Source organism: Lutjanus erythropterus, chromosome 11 (genome assembly GCF_056507025.1).
Source record: "Lutjanus erythropterus isolate fLutEry1 chromosome 11, fLutEry1.hap2, whole genome shotgun sequence".
Classification (NCBI taxonomy): Eukaryota; Metazoa; Chordata; class Actinopteri; order Lutjaniformes; family Lutjanidae; genus Lutjanus; species Lutjanus erythropterus.
Genome location: NC_139327.1, coordinates 15126790 through 15145886, shown reverse-complemented (window position 1 = coordinate 15145886; position 19097 = coordinate 15126790). Strand labels below are relative to the sequence as shown.

Below are 19097 nucleotides of genomic sequence, written 5' to 3'. Positions count from 1 at the left end.
GGTTTTCTCTAAGACCATCTGAAACAGTTCTAAGTTTAACTTTTAGAAAAGGCTCAACCAGGAACCAAAAAGGGTACTCGTATAAACAAGCTGAAGAACCCTTTATGGTTCTGTTCTCACTTGTATTTCTTAGAGTGAAGCTACTTATATATCCACTTTGAGAGGGAAAACAAATCTTGAAAGGCTGCCTTTAAATCTCCTGGGAACCCAAATGTTCTCGTTTTGTCTAGCAAATTCTAATGTTACTTAATACCATAAAAAATAAAAGTACAATAATCCACGTTAAACATGAGCCTGAAACAGTTTTAGTAAGATTACATTCTGGAACAATTCTTTTCATACACTAAGTCTTGTGTGTCTTGTATTACATGTAACCCTAGCTTGCTTTGTTTGAGAGAAACTGCAATAAACAAGAAGAGATTTATCTTTATGCTTTGAGCCTAAAAGAGAGGTGGCATGTATTTATAGCTCATGATGTTGATGGTAGATCGTTCGACCGAAAAACGTTCGCTGTGTTTGCAGTTTGACAAGCACCACCCTCAATCAATGGTCACCTGTCACAAATGCATTAACCTCTAATCTTGATCACGCTGCTCTTGTTGCCTGAAATTTTTTTTTTTTTATAACCTACAAGAATAATAGCCACAATTACAAAAATAGGGCCCAGATTGGAAATGAATTTTCTTTCATGGGAGGCAGACCTGCTGCTTTAAAATGTGAGTATTATATAGCTGCTAATATTTTTTACAGAAATGGATCGATAGAACCTGTTTCATTAAATTTTAACACATTTAAGGTATATCAACAGGAGCCTCAGAGGGATGCTGATTGGGGTCAGGCATCAAGAACTGGAACTGGATGGTGTTTAAGTGTTGAAACCCAAAGCATTGATTGCTCCTAGACATATAGCTCTCTGCTCGGTTTTTAACTGCCCAGTTCATTTTCATTTTTTATTCAACCATAAGTTCTCTGACATTTTTTATAGCTCTGTGTAATGACACTTTATAGCAGGCGCCTTGAAACGATGTTGGCATCTGTTTATGTTCTGCACATCTTCAACACAGCAGAAAGGTTCATGTGTTAATACGGCTGGATGCAGTTTGTTAAAAAGACGCTGTGGGCAAGGAAGTGATAACTGCTGCTCATTTGCACCTGCAGCATGGCCATCATTTGTGTGTTGCTGTGTTCTTTTACAGGTTGAAACAAGGTTTAAGCAGTAATTAAAACTGAATTCAAAATGAACTTTTTATCTGTGGTAGTTTTCTCAAGAGTTACCAGGGCAACCAGTGTTTTATGGAAATTATAGGCATGTACTAAATGTTTTAATGCGATCAGGTTGCTTAAACAGAAAGTACCTCAGACTGTTGGAGGACAGAAACACCCAGCGAGAGGTGTGAGCAGTTTGCTTTAACCCAACAAAAACCTAAACATTTTTCAACTGGAAGGGATATGAAAAACTGATATACAACCATTGCTATTTCTTCTCAAATCTTTTTATTTTTTATTTCTTTAATACTTTTATTATTTTATCATTCTGGGGACCTTGTGTAATGTTCCCTAGAAGTTCTCTAAAGGTACAGTAATGAATGTCCCAAACCTTAACAGAACATTGGGGACATTCCTAAAATGTCCTTGGTTATGAAAGTGCTGCAGTTCAAATTCCCTTTATGACTTTACTTCTCTGAATGTTTGCCAAATAACGTCCCTCAACACTTTAAAAAGCACCACATCATGATGATGACTGTTTCAGGTAGCAATCATATTCATATGAGGTAACATTAAGGTGTTATTCACGTTATGTTTAGTCATGTTCTGCAACTTCCTTCTTCACTCTCTGATGTATCCAACACATATGTGGAGATGATCGCCCATTCAGTCCAATGAGAATTGCTTGCCTGGCACCTATGCAAAAAACGCTGTGAGTTCCCACTTGGCTCATAGACTTTACATTGTGATGTCACAGATTTTGAAATTTAGGTAAGTTTTAAAAATATAAAACCTCCATGGATCAAAAATTCATAATAGAAAGAGTCATACCTGACCTTGTTGCAGTTTGAGGTGTCCTGTCAATAGTTTTACAGACGTCTCATTTATAATAGTGACTTAAGGAGGAAAATACTTTTTGGGTGGGCAGACTGTGAGTGGCCACTGGGAAAAACTGGAGGCAAGGCTCAGCAAAAATGTTTGTAATGTAATTTTAATACATCTATGCATATCTCATGTTTTCCTGAAATGTAAAGCACAAAGCAACTAGCTAGCAACAGCTAGCAGGAAATACACTGTTACCTTGAGTAAACATTTGGGATAATGTAAGTACACTAGTTAACAAAACATGTAACGTATGTCCAACATATTTAGACATTTTAATGTGGAAATGTTACAGATTATAGGTTTAAATGAGTGGATTCATGCAGCTCTGCCCTGGTCAGTGCGGCTGACACTATCCTTTGTAAATAATGCATCTAACATGATTGATCTGGACATGTTCAATGTCTTCACCATGGGCTGCTTTCATGTGTTGTTTTGCACACCTATGCATATTTGTGAGAAAACATGCATGTATCAATGTGGGAGGTTAACAACAATTTGGTGGTGATGGTACAATGTTCTGTTTACATTTTCATCACAGACTGGGCCATTAATGTGGTATATTTCTTGCATGAAGGGTGCCATATATATACAGTTTATGACCATTTGTATAAACATTTTAATGGGAGATCCTACATACAGAGTAAGTAGGCAACATACATCTGTGATAAACCAGTACTTGAAGCCCATGACTACTTAGTCAGTGTTATTTTTTGTACAATTAGGGTAAAAATATAACCACAGCCACTGAATTATTAAACTTGCTGAGGCTGGAAAATGTCAGTACAAACTGTCATCTGTAAACCAAAGTCAAAGTCTGTGTGAGGGTACAGACTGGTTCAGAAGTTGGACCGTCCCTGGGTGGACTGGAGAGCTGCACAGAGGCCCAAAGAGGAACCAGTGTCATTAGAAAAATTTAAGAGCAGCAGATGTATTGTTCATCTGCTGTCATGATTCTTATTACAACCACAGACCCACCAGTTAATTAGCGGGACAGTTTTCAGACAGAAGCAGCTGTGGGCAACATATTGAGGAACGGGGTGTGAGAGAGCAGGCAGCGGGGAAGCGGGACACAGACAAAACAAGAACATTTGAGAAGAGAAGTGGGTGGGTGAGCCTGTGTGTGTGAGTCAGGAAGAATTTGAGCACCATCAAAGGTAATATAAACATAATTAACCCTCTAATTATGGTATATGTCTCAGTCTTTATCTGTTTTCCTCGAGCTATTATCACCTTCAACCATAAGTCTGGACTAAATTACCTCATAAGAGGAAGTCCTTTAGGCCAGGAATGAATCACTGCAGCTAACCTTGATAACTCACTTCACTGCTTGTAAGCTACTACACCTCAGAAACTGACCTCGGAAACCTCTTTCAGGCTTTGTGTCCTCACTCCTCGTTAGATTATGTACTGGCCTGATAAACTGGCTGCAGGCACATTACCATCAGAATGTCTAGATGGTAACTTTTGGGCTACAAATTCTTACAGACATTGCCGACTAACAGAGCTTAAATTAAATTAGGGATGTACAGAATGTGACTGTTTTAGATTTAAAGCCTCTCTTGAGATTTTCAAATCAAGCTCCAAATGTCTATCGTCAGATTTAAAGACGTCATCACCAAGGAAAAAACAAAAGAAAACATTTTAAAAGTATGCTGAAGAATCAATTTTCTGTACTGTTGCTTATTGATATTCTCTGTAACATTTATTTAGCTATGGAGATATAGAGAGGGGTAGAAAGATGGGGTGGGGGGTGGTATTCATAATATTCATAATATGAAAATGTCCAAAGAAATGTCATTTAATCTTGTTATGACAAGACATGGACACAAATATCAATTAAAAAGAAAGTAATTTATGTAATTTATGGTGCTGTTAGATGGCTGCTTGACCGCCTCTATAATACAGGTGCATGCTTCCCTTTGTGTGTGAGCATGTAGGAGAGCAAACAGGTTTTTCACCACAGTGAAAATGTTGTTTTTGAAAGGTTGAACGCCAGCAAATGTGGGTTGAAACTGAATATTTCATTAGATGAAAACATGTGAATTTTGAAGATAATTACAAGTTTTTTTCCCCCTTTTTGTTAAAAACTGACTTTTGGACTTCGCAATGCTCTGGAGTTATTGGAAATGTGTGATACCAGTCATAGGGGTTGGTGACATGGCTTATGAACAGAAATGTTTGATATTTTTAGGTTATGCCGTGATATACGATACATATCTCAATATACACATTTTCTCTAGAATAGCATGTCATAAATTCTCATAAGCAATGACCTTATAGAATATCAGGCATTGCTATAGATTAAACTACCCACCATTATATAACGTATGACTGAGTGATATGGACAAAATAAAATATCATATTTTTGACCAAATACCTCACTATCAATATTACAAGAATTTTGTAGGGATGAGTATTGGTTCTTTCACATAATACTAACATGTAAATTTGATATATAATCATTAGTGATGTGGATATAATGACTAACTGGGTAAAGGTAAATATTAGAACAGTTAGAACAGTCTGTTAAGTTACTTTACTGTAATGCAGACTTTAAAACCAGGAAGACAACACAGACAACATATGTCATATCCAATATAACAATATCCAAAGTCTCATATGACAATAGCAATATAATATTAATATTGCATGAATCAGAAACAATCCTACACAGCCACTGTAGTCTAATTCTACAAATACTATAAAACTAATAACAACAGAAAAACAGGTTTGAACAGTATCAACATATAAAAAAAGAAGCTCTGCAGCATTTAAATGATGATGTAGATTTCAAATGTCACTGAATGAGCACTGAACTTTTCAAGACAGCCCTTAACACAATTAAATACTAGCCAAAGTCATTAGAGTTAACAACAACTCAACTAAAAAATGAAAGTATGTGTAAAAAAAAAATAGCTGTTAAGTGAAATAGAAATAAAAACTAGACTTTATACAGAAAATGACTTTACTGTGAATCAATTGCCTTCACAAAGTGTTTGTATGGTAATACCTATTCTGAACTTCTTAAATCTTGACCCCCCATATTATAATAAAAAAAACTTGACTGATACTAATAAAAAAATAAATGTAATGTAAAAATAAAATGTTAAAATAAACATCTTCAAACAATTTAAACAAAGCTAAAATAAGCAAGCCCACTCTGGAAACTAACAAACTAAATAAAAATAATAATAATAAAAACGAAATACAAATAAAGACCAATTAAAAATTCAAAACTACAATCATTTTAATACTAACCACTAAAATGATAATTATACTACATGGAATTGCAGGTCTGGAGTGAGCACAGAGCTGAATTCTGTTGGCGTGTATCCACTTGTGTCTGCATGTGTCGACAGCAAGAAGGCGGCATCTTTTGTGTGCATGCATACTTGTGCGTGTGTGAGTATGAGCGTGAGTGAATGTAGGCTATGTGCATGCATGTGTGTGTGCAGGGGTGTGAGGATGTGTGTGGATGCTCTGTTCTGTATGCCTCAGAGCCTGTGCCAGCTGGAATCAGAAAGGTTGACCTTGGTCATAAATATCTAATCAGTGTTTGCTGTCCATGAAAAAGTTCAATTTATTCCTGACCCAATGGGAAAATGCCTCTCCCAGACCCTTTCCCCTCACTCACAGACAAAAAAGAAATGCAACTCAGAGAGGCAGTGAGGAGGGGAACCTTAACCTGGTGTGGATGAAGTAGGACGGAGGCTACGCCAGACGAAAAAAAAAAAAATCCTCATCAGCTGCTGATGAGAAGTTATCACCAGGAAGCTACAGATGGATAGCTTTCACAAAACCCCTCATTGTTTGTTTGGTCTGAAAAGAACTGTGATATGATACAATGAAAAGCCATCACGGACCGCAAAATATTGGATATTATGTGTTTGATACTGTCTTACTGTCAAACAGAATAAATGCCAAACTGAAATTGCTGGCTTAGATACCGCGGCTCCTCATACTCCCTTATTTCAACACTCTCTGAAATGGCAAAACCATTTTCCTACTCTGATATACGGCATTACAATGGGTTTCACATTACTAAATGAAGAATTTGCCGCCAGATGTGTGCACTAAGGAGAGAGCTATATAGAGAGGCTGCATATGAAAGTGTCGGGAAAGTGGATTAAGATACATGCTAAGTTAAGCTGCTATCTCATAAAAATCTTAGTATGTGCACATCTACAAATATTGCAAGAGAGTGGGAGGAAAGAAGGAAAAAGAAGTGGAGAGTCCGCTGTCTTTCCACTAAATGAAGCCTGCCATTGTGTCTGGCCTGGTGGCAGCCTCTTAGTGCTCTTATTTGCCTTATTAATATGCATGCTAATGTACCTATTTTATGGCTCAACAGTTCTGATTCACTTTAAAATCAATTATCCATCTGGTACACCCATACCTCGCCCAGGCTCAAATGTGTATTAATTTCAGCAAACATACATCGGGCACAACACAATAAAGATAAATGCCTCGATTAGAGGCAGTAAACAAAGGAGCTAGGGATGGCTTTAATGAGATTTGGCACAAAAGGAGCTTACACTTTCTTAAATAATGAGCCTGGGGTCCCTTTTTCCAAATGCAAATTATATAAAGGAATGTTTCGCTGTCCTTGTTCCAATTTCATTTAGATAAGAATGTCTCCAAACAAGTTGGCTGTTAATATTCTCACATGAGCACATCACTGCCTTTCTGCCCGCCGTCTCCCAATGGAGGGGAAGAGTGCTGTCCTCTCCGCAGACGCATTAGGCTGTAATAAGTTCTGAAAAGTTCACTGTGCTTGTTAAATACTTCTAACAGATGAGATGCAACTGAACGACTCAGATGGAGCTGACAGAAGCATTCGGCCGGTCTTATCAACACCACAAACAACTGTAAAATCAGGCACGGGGCAAGGCCGTCCCTGGAATAACCCTCACAGTTGATGCACCTGCACCACGTGTTTTATATATGCTGTGAAAGTTGGGAAAACCACTATTTTCTTCCTTCAATATATTGAGTTTTTCATTAAAATAAAACTCTTAGGTTTTGAAATAAAGTAAGTGAACTTTATCCAACCTGTAATCTGTTGAGATCTGTTGTTGTAGAGATAATTTATTTTTCTTCTTCAGATAAACTTGGATCAGAAAACTTTGTATTTTGAAAATTGTTCACAGTGAGCTGTGAATCATCTTTGTCATCTTTTGGGTGCTTGCAAATGAAATGGTGGTAACTGAAAATATGACATTAAAAACCATGACTCAATTTAATTTTTGAAATACACATTTTTTGGGAATATTTAAAACTCAAAGACTCAAGTTTATTTAAAGATGAAAAGTAAATTATCTCAGCAAAATTATTATTGGTTTGTAATACTTTTTCAAAGAGTTTGAGTTGGGCTAAAAACTCAAATATCTATTGAAATAAGTTAAACTTTTGACTTTTCTCAACATTTTCATTTTATATATTTGGATGGATTAATAGATTGATAGATACTGAAAATAATTAACCACACCTAAATATTAATTAATTAATTGGTCAAACTCACTGGTTCCTGTCCATTTTTTTAAGTCAAGTTAATTTTACTTATTACCACCAAATCATAACACACGTCATTTAATGCTATTTTTATATAGAGCAGGTCTTTATGTTATTTACAGCATTTTCAACAATTCCCACCAAGAGCAAGCACCAAGACGACAGTGGGGAGAAAAACGTCCTTTCAAAAGGCAGAAACCTCAGACAGAACCAGGGTCTATGCAAGAAAATGCAAAACAAGCAGCAGCTAAATATGACTTGCTATCAACCATCAAAGCTGCTTTAAACACTGTGTTACCTGGTGCAGATAAAAATGCATGACTGTGGCTCTGCCTGCACCTGCTACAGGAGGGAGGAGGAGGACGGGCCTCTTGCACGGCAAAACGAGTCTCTTACAATCAGCTGCATGTCTCTTTTGCTTTTGAAGGAAAAAATAAATCTTTTATGTGAGGGCAAATCCATTTGGTTGGGTCGCACATACAAATTATATGCATAGGAAATGTGAACGACAGACAGACAGACAGACAAATAGACAGATAGATAGGAAGAGAGTGAGACAGTGGGCGGGTAGGGAGGAAGGGAGGGGGAGAGTGCAATAGTGTTAAATAAAAAGGGCCACAGGCATGGGCTGGATGGTAATGAAGAGGGGTGGGCCAGCAGCTGAGGTCCCTGTAGATGAGATCTCTCCCTGACATGTGTGTCCCCTTCATTACCCATTAAGGGGGGCACAGTGATGAATCCTTAATATGACATTACACCAATTTTCCTCTTCATTTAGCCTGATAATGTGCTGGTCTGCTCCTATATGCCCAGGGGCTGCCTGTACCAGACTCAACCAGAAATAGACCACAGTGGCCACTGGTGGCACACCTTGAAGCGGCCTAATTAGGGGCAGCGCCCACCTAATGGGGCTATCTAGATGAGAGTTTGCATAAGTTGATTTTTTAGAAGGCAGAAACTGATGACTGAATGGTGAGCATGCCTGACTCTTCCACTGTCCCCTTCCCCCTAAAAGATGCTAAAAACTGAGAATTGTATACCTAAAGAGTTGCTTCACTGCAAAAATAAACCATTTGTTTTCATTTAAAAAGCTATTGCCTGGGCTGCCTCAAATCTTTAAGTTGACTGAATTTGAAAAGACGAATTGAGGTAATTTTTCGTAATGATTCAAACAAACTTTTTTAGTCAAACAAACTTGATATTAATTCAGTCGTTCTTCAGAAAACATGTTCAATAAGCTTAAGGTATTTAGTCGATCCAACAAATCTTCAGCCACTGATAAACATTACAAATAAATTTCTTTTTAAATTTTCTTAGTTTGATAAATCAGTTCTTCATTTCACACAAAGAACTTGGTTGCAGCATTGGCACAAAGACAAAATGTGAAACTGCTCCCAGTGAATTTATTAAATTTGAGACAATTTGAGTATAAGGGGACAAGAACTGAAAACTATAAAGGAAATTTTTAACTCTTAAACAATGCATGCTGGGAAGTCTGCTAATATGCTGATCATGTATATTTAAAAACTTAAAGAAAGAGTTTATGAATTGATTGAACTTTGTACAGTACATTCATTTTACAGTGTACATTTACTGCATTATTTCAAACCTACAAAGCAGGCCTGCTCAACTGTCAGCCCCTGGACCAAAAACAGCACTTTAACAATCTTTGATCATTTAAAAATATGAAACAGAAGTATAAATAAATGAGAGGGGCTAATTATCCCATTCTTTGGTTATGTATTTTGTTGAGGACAGAGATATTTATTTTATTAAGAAGTTTTAGGCCTAACTGAAGCTGTTTAAGCAGAGGGAAAAAAGATGTTAAATGCCACATTTGTGTTTATTAAAACAACAAGCTACTTCTAATCTAGGATTACAAAGGTGAATTATTTTTTCTCTACCTTGTTAATACTGTTTCTTTTCCAATCCTGATGACTAATAATACGCAGAGAAAAAATAAAAGGTGCCTTGTTTTGCACATTTAAATTCTCAATTTTACAAGTCAGGAGAGGTAAAAATCTGGCCCCTTGGCACTTTACTTTTTTGAAATCTTGTCCTTCTAAAAACGGCCTGATATGAAGGATGCATGTAGATCACTTGTTTGTGTATTTGCATGTGTGTGTGTGTGTTATTGTGAATGTGGATTTGTGTTAGACTCACTCAGCATGCCCATCCCCAGCATGAAGGCATCCATGGTGTAGGGCAGACCCCTGGCTCGCCCTCGTGTACCTGGTGGGAACATCACCTCCTTGGGCTGGGCCTTCTTACATTCTACCTATGTAGACAGACAAACACACACATATGCACATGTACACACACACACAGAGACAAACACACACAGAGACAAACCATTAGACTGTGTAGGGTACACAAGCAGACAGATCTGACAGGGCTGTCTCAGCTCTTTAAGGTGGTTTTCTATTTGACTTGCACAGCGCTAGATGTTTTCCATAGAGAAAAACAAGACTGAGTCAATCTGAGCACCTCACATTTTAGAGGAAAGTCTCCAAGGAAAACTTACAATCATGCTCCTCCTGCATTAAAGCAAAGGTTGTTGCTCCAGTGAGCATGTGCCCAATGCCTCAGGGAAATACAAGCTTAATTCTTTCCAAGAGTTTCTGAGACATCAAGGTAGGAGAAGCTCTGTTCTGCAATGCCATTACCACAGTCCCACTGCGTGGCAGTATGTCCAGCTTCTTTGTTTAATCCGAAGACAGAAAAATCTCAAAAGCAATCATCTCTCTTGACAGACTCCCTATTCATTTACTGTTGTTTGTTTCATTTAAAGGAGAAATATGCAAGTCCCTTGCGTTCGAAGATGAGTACTGCAGTCCAAACAGCGAGCTGAAGCCAAAGATGGTACTCCTGTCTCCTCCACAGACATTATATGTTACACTGACAAATGACAACTAGTTCTCCACTGTAAGTTGATCAGCTGTTTATAACTGTCAGTTGTCCATCAATGCAAAGTTAACCCCCGTTATCCCGAACACAGAAGCCCACTGCTCTGAAAATACACACTCTGGAGTTGCCTGCCAGACTCCATTAATCTATTGCTCAATTTAATAGTAAATAAACTACTCTTTTTAAAAACACTAGCTAGCTTGGAGAACGTTTGGGGTGAATTTTAACGAATAAATGTGAAACGGGCAAACAAAAACATTACATATTTCGGCCTGGGATGGAAATTTCAAATGAGCACTTGCTGGCTGTGATGTTGATGTTGGAGAAGCCAGTATTTAACTTCAGCATGCTTTCTTAATCCCAGATGATATATCATGGTCATTTTATGATTTAACACAGTAAATATATTACAGATTTCTTCTCCAACTTGAGTTTTTCCAGTGAAGTGTGTTTAAAATCTGAAGCTGTCAAAAAATGTGTTTTTAAACTGAATATGGTTATTTTTTTGTGTCTCTGGTTCCATTTGTGCTCTGTGTATTTGTGTGTGTCTGCTGGGCTGTAGTCCCCGGTGCCCCACAGTCCAATTCCACCTGCAGCACTCATCTCTCTCCTGCATTTCTCTTCTCTCACTCCACTTCTCACACATACAGGTTTGTTCATTTCCCATCTTGCAAGACTGACATCCCCTCCTCCTACATAACACATATCAAATGAGGGATGTGACAGGGGCAGATGAGGAGAAGGAGGAAGATGAGAGCCCTATTTACCACATATCTATCCTATCTCGATGAATTATAGAGAAGCGCAATCGGCTGACAAGGGTGGCATGGTCTTGTGTCTGTTGGTTGTTCTTTGGTAGGCTGAGTCTGTTCACCATGCTGCACAATCTATTTGCTCCACTGCCTGCTTGGCATCAGCCTGTCCATCTGTTTGTCTGTTTGCCTCCTGGCTCTCGCCTGCTTCTCCCTACTGCCTCCACTTAAGCAGGGCTTTCTCGGCTGCTGCGATTCACATGTCATCCTGGCCTGCTGCACAAGACAGGCTACTGCGCCAGTGCTGTGTACACCTCAACCAAGGTACGGCCCGGCATCCATACAAATAGGCTCGCAACTCTTGACAGGCCAGCGGTGCACATTACTATTCACAAACACACAAACTCATACATGCACGATGGCAGATGCGGCGTGCTGTTTGCAAGTTGCCAAACTGAAGTAAAACTTCACGTCTGTACGCAGGTGCTGTGTTAAATGAATAGTGTAACAAGCTGTGTATATCCAGCAGAAAGCTCAAAATGTAAAGAGGGAACGCTAATGAAAAAGGTTTCTATCACAGAGGGAAAGTTGCTGCGTTGCAGAGCTGTGATTTGTTGCTGTTAGCAGCCCTTTCATTTGAAGCAGACCAACTAAAGTACACAGTTCCCTCAGCCACTTTGCAGCTGTCACAGCTACTTTGCCCTCCTTGCTCGCCTGCGATGCTTTGACATTGTGCTGAAGAGAGCAGAGGCGCTCTCATCGTCAGGGAATGACCCCCAGCGTGGAAGTAGGAACTGGGTGGGACAAATGGGTCTGTTAGAAATCTCAGCACACTGCTGGGATTTTCACATGTTCACATGGCTATACGACAAACGCTGCCGAGCTCTGCCCGCACCACAGACGTGACATTGTCTGATCGGCGTCCTCCGGTAGCCCCTGCCACATCCAGCGAGTTGGACGCTCAGTTGCCTGCTGGGAGTAAGACAGGACCCGGGTGTGAGTCATACCTACATGCTCTCAGATGCTGGTCTTTGATATTCAGAGAGAGGGCTCCTTGTCATGGATTTAAAACCAGCCAGGAGCCAGGATCTGTGCTGGTGTGAGTGCGTGGGTGTTCACCTGCTTCAAACACACAGGAGTGTGTGTGTGTGTGTGTGTGTGTGTGTGTGTGTGTGTGTGTGTGTGTGTGTGTGTGTGTGTGTGTGTGTGTGTGTGTGTGTGTGTGTGAGGGAGGGAGGCAGGAGCTTTCAAGAGTGAACTAAAGTCAAAGAGAGGAGAACAGAGAGGACAGCAAGACAATTCAGAGCCTGACAATGAAGCACCGCAAAGGTTAAGCTGTTGTGAGTGCAGGGATTCAAATCTTGCAGTGTGGAAATTTTTACAGACTGAACCTTTATGCGACATGAACTGCAAGAAAACATCAAATTTACAAGCTGTCATTTGAACTGTAAGGAGTTTCCTGGATTATGACTGGTTTCCAGGACTCTTGATGTTATGAAAAGTATTATGATTCACCATTTACACGTTGTGAATGGAGGTGTTTGTCAAGAAAAGAGACCCTTTAACGCCTCTGGAAATGTGGCTTTAAGTAGTAAAAATGCATATATGATATCAAAGTTGAGTGAGTCATTAAGCACCCACAAAAAATCTCAGAGAAAATAAACATTCATTCTTGTTAGACAGCCTTGTTCCAAAAACAATTTAGACCACTTTGCAAGACTGTGTTGGTGTGACCGATCATGTTTTGATTGACATCTCCCTCAGGAGTATCGCATGGAAGCTAAGAAACATACTGCTGTGGACGGGGGCAGCAGCAAAAACTATGGTATCCACCTCCAAAATCTAGACCAGTTATATCCATATTTCTACTTAAGTTTGCCGTCAGACAGCCCTTTTCAGATGAGGAACTAAAGTCACCTAACATAACACGCTGTGGGTTGAGGCAGCACGAGATCAGCAACCCCTTGTTCTGCAAGGAGAAATTAATGTTTTTGTCAAAGAAGTCAGGAGCAATATAACTTCCGCTCCCAGTTGCTGAGTTGTCTCAAACTCAAAGAGTTCAATTAAGAGGGAGCAGACAGGTTTTGTCGCATGTGTTTGGGTGGGACAGGCTGACGAACTTCTGTGTCATCCCATTCTTGTGAATGCAATATCTCAGGAACTCTTGGAGGGAATCTCTAAAATGTTGGCACAAACGTACACTTGGATTTAAGGATAGACTGATTGGATTTTGGTGGTGAAAGTTCAAAGGTCAAGGTCACACTGACCTAACCAAACACACTTTTGGCTATAACTCAAGAATTTATATGCACAGTCCTCTGTATTCCTCTGTAAAATAGTCTCTAAGTGACAACAGCAATGATTCACTGGAATCATACATGTCAGTTACAGGTAAATATGATGATAATCTCCATATTAAAGTCTTCACTATGTACATTACAGGAGTCTGGACAGACATGAATGTATGCAAGGCAGCAATTCTGCTTTTTGGCTGCTCTGTTTTATACGACCATTGACAACTGACTTCTCGCTTTTATTAACCAGCCGCTGCTTCAGTCTGAAATCTTGTGTCAGCTCGGGACAACATATGTGGAGTTCATGTCAACTTTGCAAAATTCTGCTTGTTGTATGTAGCAGTTGTGGTGGCATTGCAGTAGGTGCTTCACCATCTAGCGCCTGGCAGGGATCTGCACTCTACTGAGCCCACTCATCTTTTTTTATTTTTGGTTCCCAGAAATGAAGTGCATAATTTATGTAATAAATAACCATGCCTGATTTAAAGCCAATATCAGGACAGTGTACAAAAACTTATGACAATATTTTGAATTAGTATTTTTGGAAAACTAATTTGCAATTCTTTTTTTTTCGTTTGGATGTTTACAGTTAAGTGCATAAGAGCATAAATCACACTGTTAGAAGGCTATTGTGGATTTGGGTTTCCAGTGGCTTTAACCTGCCTTGCCTTCACTACCAGCATGGTAACAACATTTTGTGTGGAAAGAGCACCCATTAGATCTGAGTGCCTCAAACACACATACTCATGCACAAATAGACACACACACACACAGATATACAGTATGAAAGACAGCTGACTGTTGAAGTGATTCCTGCCACACAGTGTTGACAAGGTATGGTTACCTCAACCTCTGTGCTTTCAACATATATCGAGATGTTTCCTCCCACTGCACTGCACTGATATACTGCAGTTGATAGCTTATCTTTGAGATTTGTGTCACTCCCAATATAAAGTCAGAGGGGAAGGAAAACAGAAAACCAAACAGCAGGGCACGCACTCTTTAAAAAGTTTAAATTAATCTTATCTGTAAGTTACATGAAATAGTGTTTGTGATTGCTTGGACTGTTCAATTAGAACAACTGGAAACTTTTTTACTGTTTTAGTTTCAGCAATCAGAGCCATCATTCAGACACCAGCACAGTGTATACAGCTGCTTTTAAAAAAGTGGACCTTGGATCTTGTCCAAGCAACCTGCAGCCCAGTTTGTCAGGAGTAAAAAGTAATCCAAAGAAACAACAGGAAATGACCCCGAAACGCTGTGTGGTGTAAGAAGACAGATGTTGACATACAGGAGCCAGTGGGTACTCGTGCTTGGAAAGTCCAGCGTGACAAAATAAAAAAAGGGATCTGAGGTCATTGCTGATGCTCAAATTTACCACATTACAGTTTTGATTTAAAGGGCAAATATGTAATATATTTACAGCACTAAATCATAAAGTCACCATGATATGTCATCAGAGATTAAAGAAACATGTTCTGTTGAAATACAACAACGGTGCAGCCAGAATGTTCTCCTTTGAGATTTCCATTCTAGACTGTAATGTCTGATTTTGTTTGCCCATTTCACATTTATTAGAGTTAAAATTAATGCTGAATGTTTGCAGAATGAGTTGCTGTCTGTTTATGAGTCATAAGAAATCATTAATAGTCTTTTAGAGGGAGTAGATGTTTATAGTGGTTAAATTGAGTAATATCCTAATTAAGTTTGGCAGGCAGTAAGACAGGCAGTCCTAAATTCAACTTGTGTAGGACTTGTCACTAGTCATTGTCAAAATATAATATTGTGCTCGCCTTTGAGCCTGGGAATGAGAGGGCCGGGGGAAACAACTCACTTCAACAATAGCTTGTATATTAAACTGGGATTCAAACTATTTAATATACTGTTTATGCTCCAATTGATTATTTGGACTGCAGGACTCATTTTTGAATGCTTACATATTTCTGCTATGATAGTACAAGGTAAACACTGTTTAATCTAAAAAAAAACTTCAAGAGTTGTAGTAGACACTAAAGACAGCATCTTGCTGAAGCTAATTTACAGCCTCTGTCCCTGTTTAAGCTTTTAAAATCCAGGGTAAGACAGACAAACAATAAAAAAGGTGATAAATTCCACATCACTTCCATCATAAAAACACAAATATTTCAGTGTCATGGCAAAATATTTCATTTTGTTCTGCTGCTGTCTTGTTCCGGTAATGAAATCAGGATTTGTGTCTTTTTTGAGGTTGTTGTTCTCAAAATATATCTCCATCTGCCAGTAACCAAGCCTGACATTAAAATTATGAGATGCACATATGTACACAAACATATGGCAACCTGCACTTGCAGGACCTGACAAGCACTACTTGATCAGTGTAGTAATACAGCCCACTGACGAAGATTAAAGCAAACAACTGCCTTTGTTTTCATGTACAAACCCTCTGATACAGAGCACAGAAATGCTCCAGTTATGACCTTTTCAATACATCTCCTATACATATTAACCTTGTAGGTAATAACGGGAGGGCGTGGGTGGGATGGACTGGCAATGGCTGTCCTTCAGGGATGAGTGTTGTGGGTGTGGTGTGTGTGTGTGTGTGTGTGTGTGTGTGTGTGTGTGTGTGTGTGTGTGTGTGTGTAGAGGGGGAGGAAGCGTGTGGCTACTATTAGCTTCACTAGTGAATGGATTCCATCAGTAGACTGGCAGACTGAATAAAGGAAACAGTGTGATTCATTTACTCCAGCTCCCACTCCCAGCCGAACAGTCAAAACACATAGACTGGATAGTTAAGAAATGTCACGGCTCTGAATGCACAATATCAGGCATGATGGTGAGGGGTTATTCACTTAAGAAAAAGGCTTCTCTCAACCTTTTAACAAGTGGTTTATTTAAAGAACAGAATGACTGATGACCAATTTCAAGCTATATTTTTTGATTTAAGCTAAATCCCTCGGCAGTGTCATATGTGAAAAAAGTCTAGTAAAAGAGAATCTAGTGAATAGAGATGTTTGGACCAATGAAAGAACAGGAGACATGCACTCTAAAGAGCTAAGAAGGGCATGTGCTTGTGTGCATACTTGACAGGGTCATATATAAGGAATTGTGAATGTAGTTAACACTAGGAGTCGTCCTAAATGGTGCCAAAAGTTTAAAGGGACAGTTCATCGAAAAATAAAAATCACATTTTTTCCTTTAACATAGTGCTATTCATCCATCTAGATTGTTTTGTTGTGAGTTGTCAAGTCTTGGAGACATCAGTCATAGAGATATCTCCCTTCTCTCAAATAAAATGAGAATAGATGAGATCACTCAGCTTGTGGTGCTTGAAAAGAAAAAAAAAGTACATTTAAACAATTCAATGGCAATGTCTCTTTTTCTACTAGAGAAAACTTGTAGTTAGGAACTTTTGGTACCATTCAGGATGACTGTGTGCATGGTCAGTGTGTGGCTGAGGGGGAGAAAGAGCACTACACTGAGTGATGATGAAGGCAGTGAAGCAGAGGAAAAGGTGAGCAGTGCAGTTGTCAGCCTGGCAGTAAATGTACAGTGTAGTTACAGTTCGTGAATAAAGACTGCAGCTTCTCAAGACCAAGGCACTATGTGTTTGTTATTTTCAAACTGTGGGAACAGCATCACTATGATGATCAGCACCACATTCATTGAGGGAGTACTACATGCAGTGGGAAAACAAAGTAGAAGTAGCAAAAGCAAGCACAGAGAGATCTCCTAAACCAGGAGAAGGGGTGGGAATGACTATGTCACTGCTTTGTCACTATGTCTACTGTCACTGGATTATAAGGTGACCGGTCTGTGTCAAACATTTATTAACTCACCACCATCAAAATATGCTTTACTGGGTAATTTTAAAAACCCTGGCATGACAAGGCACATTAATTGTGAACAGGTCTTAATGATTTAGGAGTCCTCTGGATTACCTCTATCTTCTCTCAGACTTCAGACCTACGTTTAGAGCTAAAATGCTTTGTGATTTACTCTAAGACCAAAAAACTAAAGTTAGGGCTTACGAGTCCGTTATATTTAGGATCCACTTTTAGCATTTAGGTGTTTTGTGAATACGGCCTGAGAACATCTGCTCTCCAAATACAAATATTCCAAGCCTCCATCGGTGTCAGTGTCTGATACACAGAAGGAAGATATTGGTTTGAGTGTCACTTTATGACCTCCATGAACCAGTCAAAACAAAAACTGTATGTCATGTATTTTATAAGGTGGATATTTACAGCAGACCTATCATCATGAATGCCTTGTATCCATAGTCAATAAAAAACAGTAATGGTAAAGGTATCATAACAGTAGTATAAGTTTTAGATAAAGCAAAATGATGCCTTCAATGGCCAGCAATCTCACAGGAGTCATTATGTCTGATGATATCTCTGCATGGTTATGTAAAAGCAAAGGAATATGAGGTCACTTTAAGGACCAGGTGCTCCCTGTGGTGCCAAAACTGCTCACTTGACTTGTTTCTATATTCTAAAATGATATTGTCTTCAGACACACTGAGAGACACATTCAAAAGTAATGCCATGATCATCAGGTTATGTCAAATGGCTTCCATCACTTCCTCAATCAGCAGATCTGAACATCATCGAGATTTTATGGAACATCCTGGAGTGCAGAGTGTGCAATGGATTTCCACCTCCTTCATCCCTCAAAGCTTTCCTCCTTCAATGAAGGGTAAACATCCAATTACTTACAGTCCAGAACTTGTAAGGCAGCGCTCCGTGAGGGACTGAAACTCCTCCGAAGGGTGGTCCTACTTCCTTATTAAGGCACTTGATGTTCAAACACTGTTAAAGATTTCCACTCTTTAAAAAAAAAATATTTTCAAAGACATTTTCAACAACCCACTTAAAGTTTCTCTCTTTAGAAAACCTCTTTGAAATAACAGCTGATAGCGACTTTAGTCAATGGCTATAACCAAGTCTGTTCAGGGCTGATTTATATATTAGACCTAGGTAAATACCATGCACACAGACACGAGCACACAAATACACACGCGCGCACGCACACTTGACTTCATGGCCCTAGTTTGAGGGCTGTAAATTTTAATGTTCATCGGCAGCGCAACTGATTGGTTTGCAGGTTTGACACACACCAGCAGAACTGGTACAGCTGGCACTCACGATCTCAGAAGGTGGGTTTAATTAAAAGTAATTATGTTTGGTTAGCTGATCACAGACAACCCACTGCTTATAGACATAGCTTACAGGCCACAAGCTACTGATAATATGAACCTTTATCACAGCTAAAAGGATAACATCTGCAGATTGATCAAAGGATGTTAAACGATGTGCACTGCTACTAAATTAGAGATAGAGATGATTAAAAAGGCGGTAAGACTTTAGTCAAATGAATGTCCATAAGACTGTCATTACACTGTCATAACTATGTCATGACACCTGTCCTGAACGTGAAGGAGTCTATATGAATGTTCATGACTATGGTAATTTCTGTTGTTTTCTTTTTGAGATATCTTCTTTATGACAACTTGACTTAATCAAGACAAGCATGCCTTTGTTATGATAACTTGGTATTGACC

The 19097-nt window shown here is 39.0% G+C and overlaps 1 protein-coding gene across 11 annotated transcripts in view; it reads right to left on the bottom strand.

The window, feature by feature from the left end:
• Positions 1-19097, bottom strand: part of LOC146318764 (RNA-binding protein Musashi homolog 2) — a 351568-nt gene that overhangs the window by 68809 nt on the left and 263662 nt on the right. For all 11 annotated transcript variants that reach the window (XM_084730906.1, XM_084730905.1, XM_084730904.1 and 8 more), the window contains one exon: positions 9766-9880. In XM_084730906.1, the coding sequence (XP_084587032.1) occupies positions 9766-9880 (115 nt within the window). The remainder of the gene's footprint in view (positions 1-9765; positions 9881-19097) is intronic.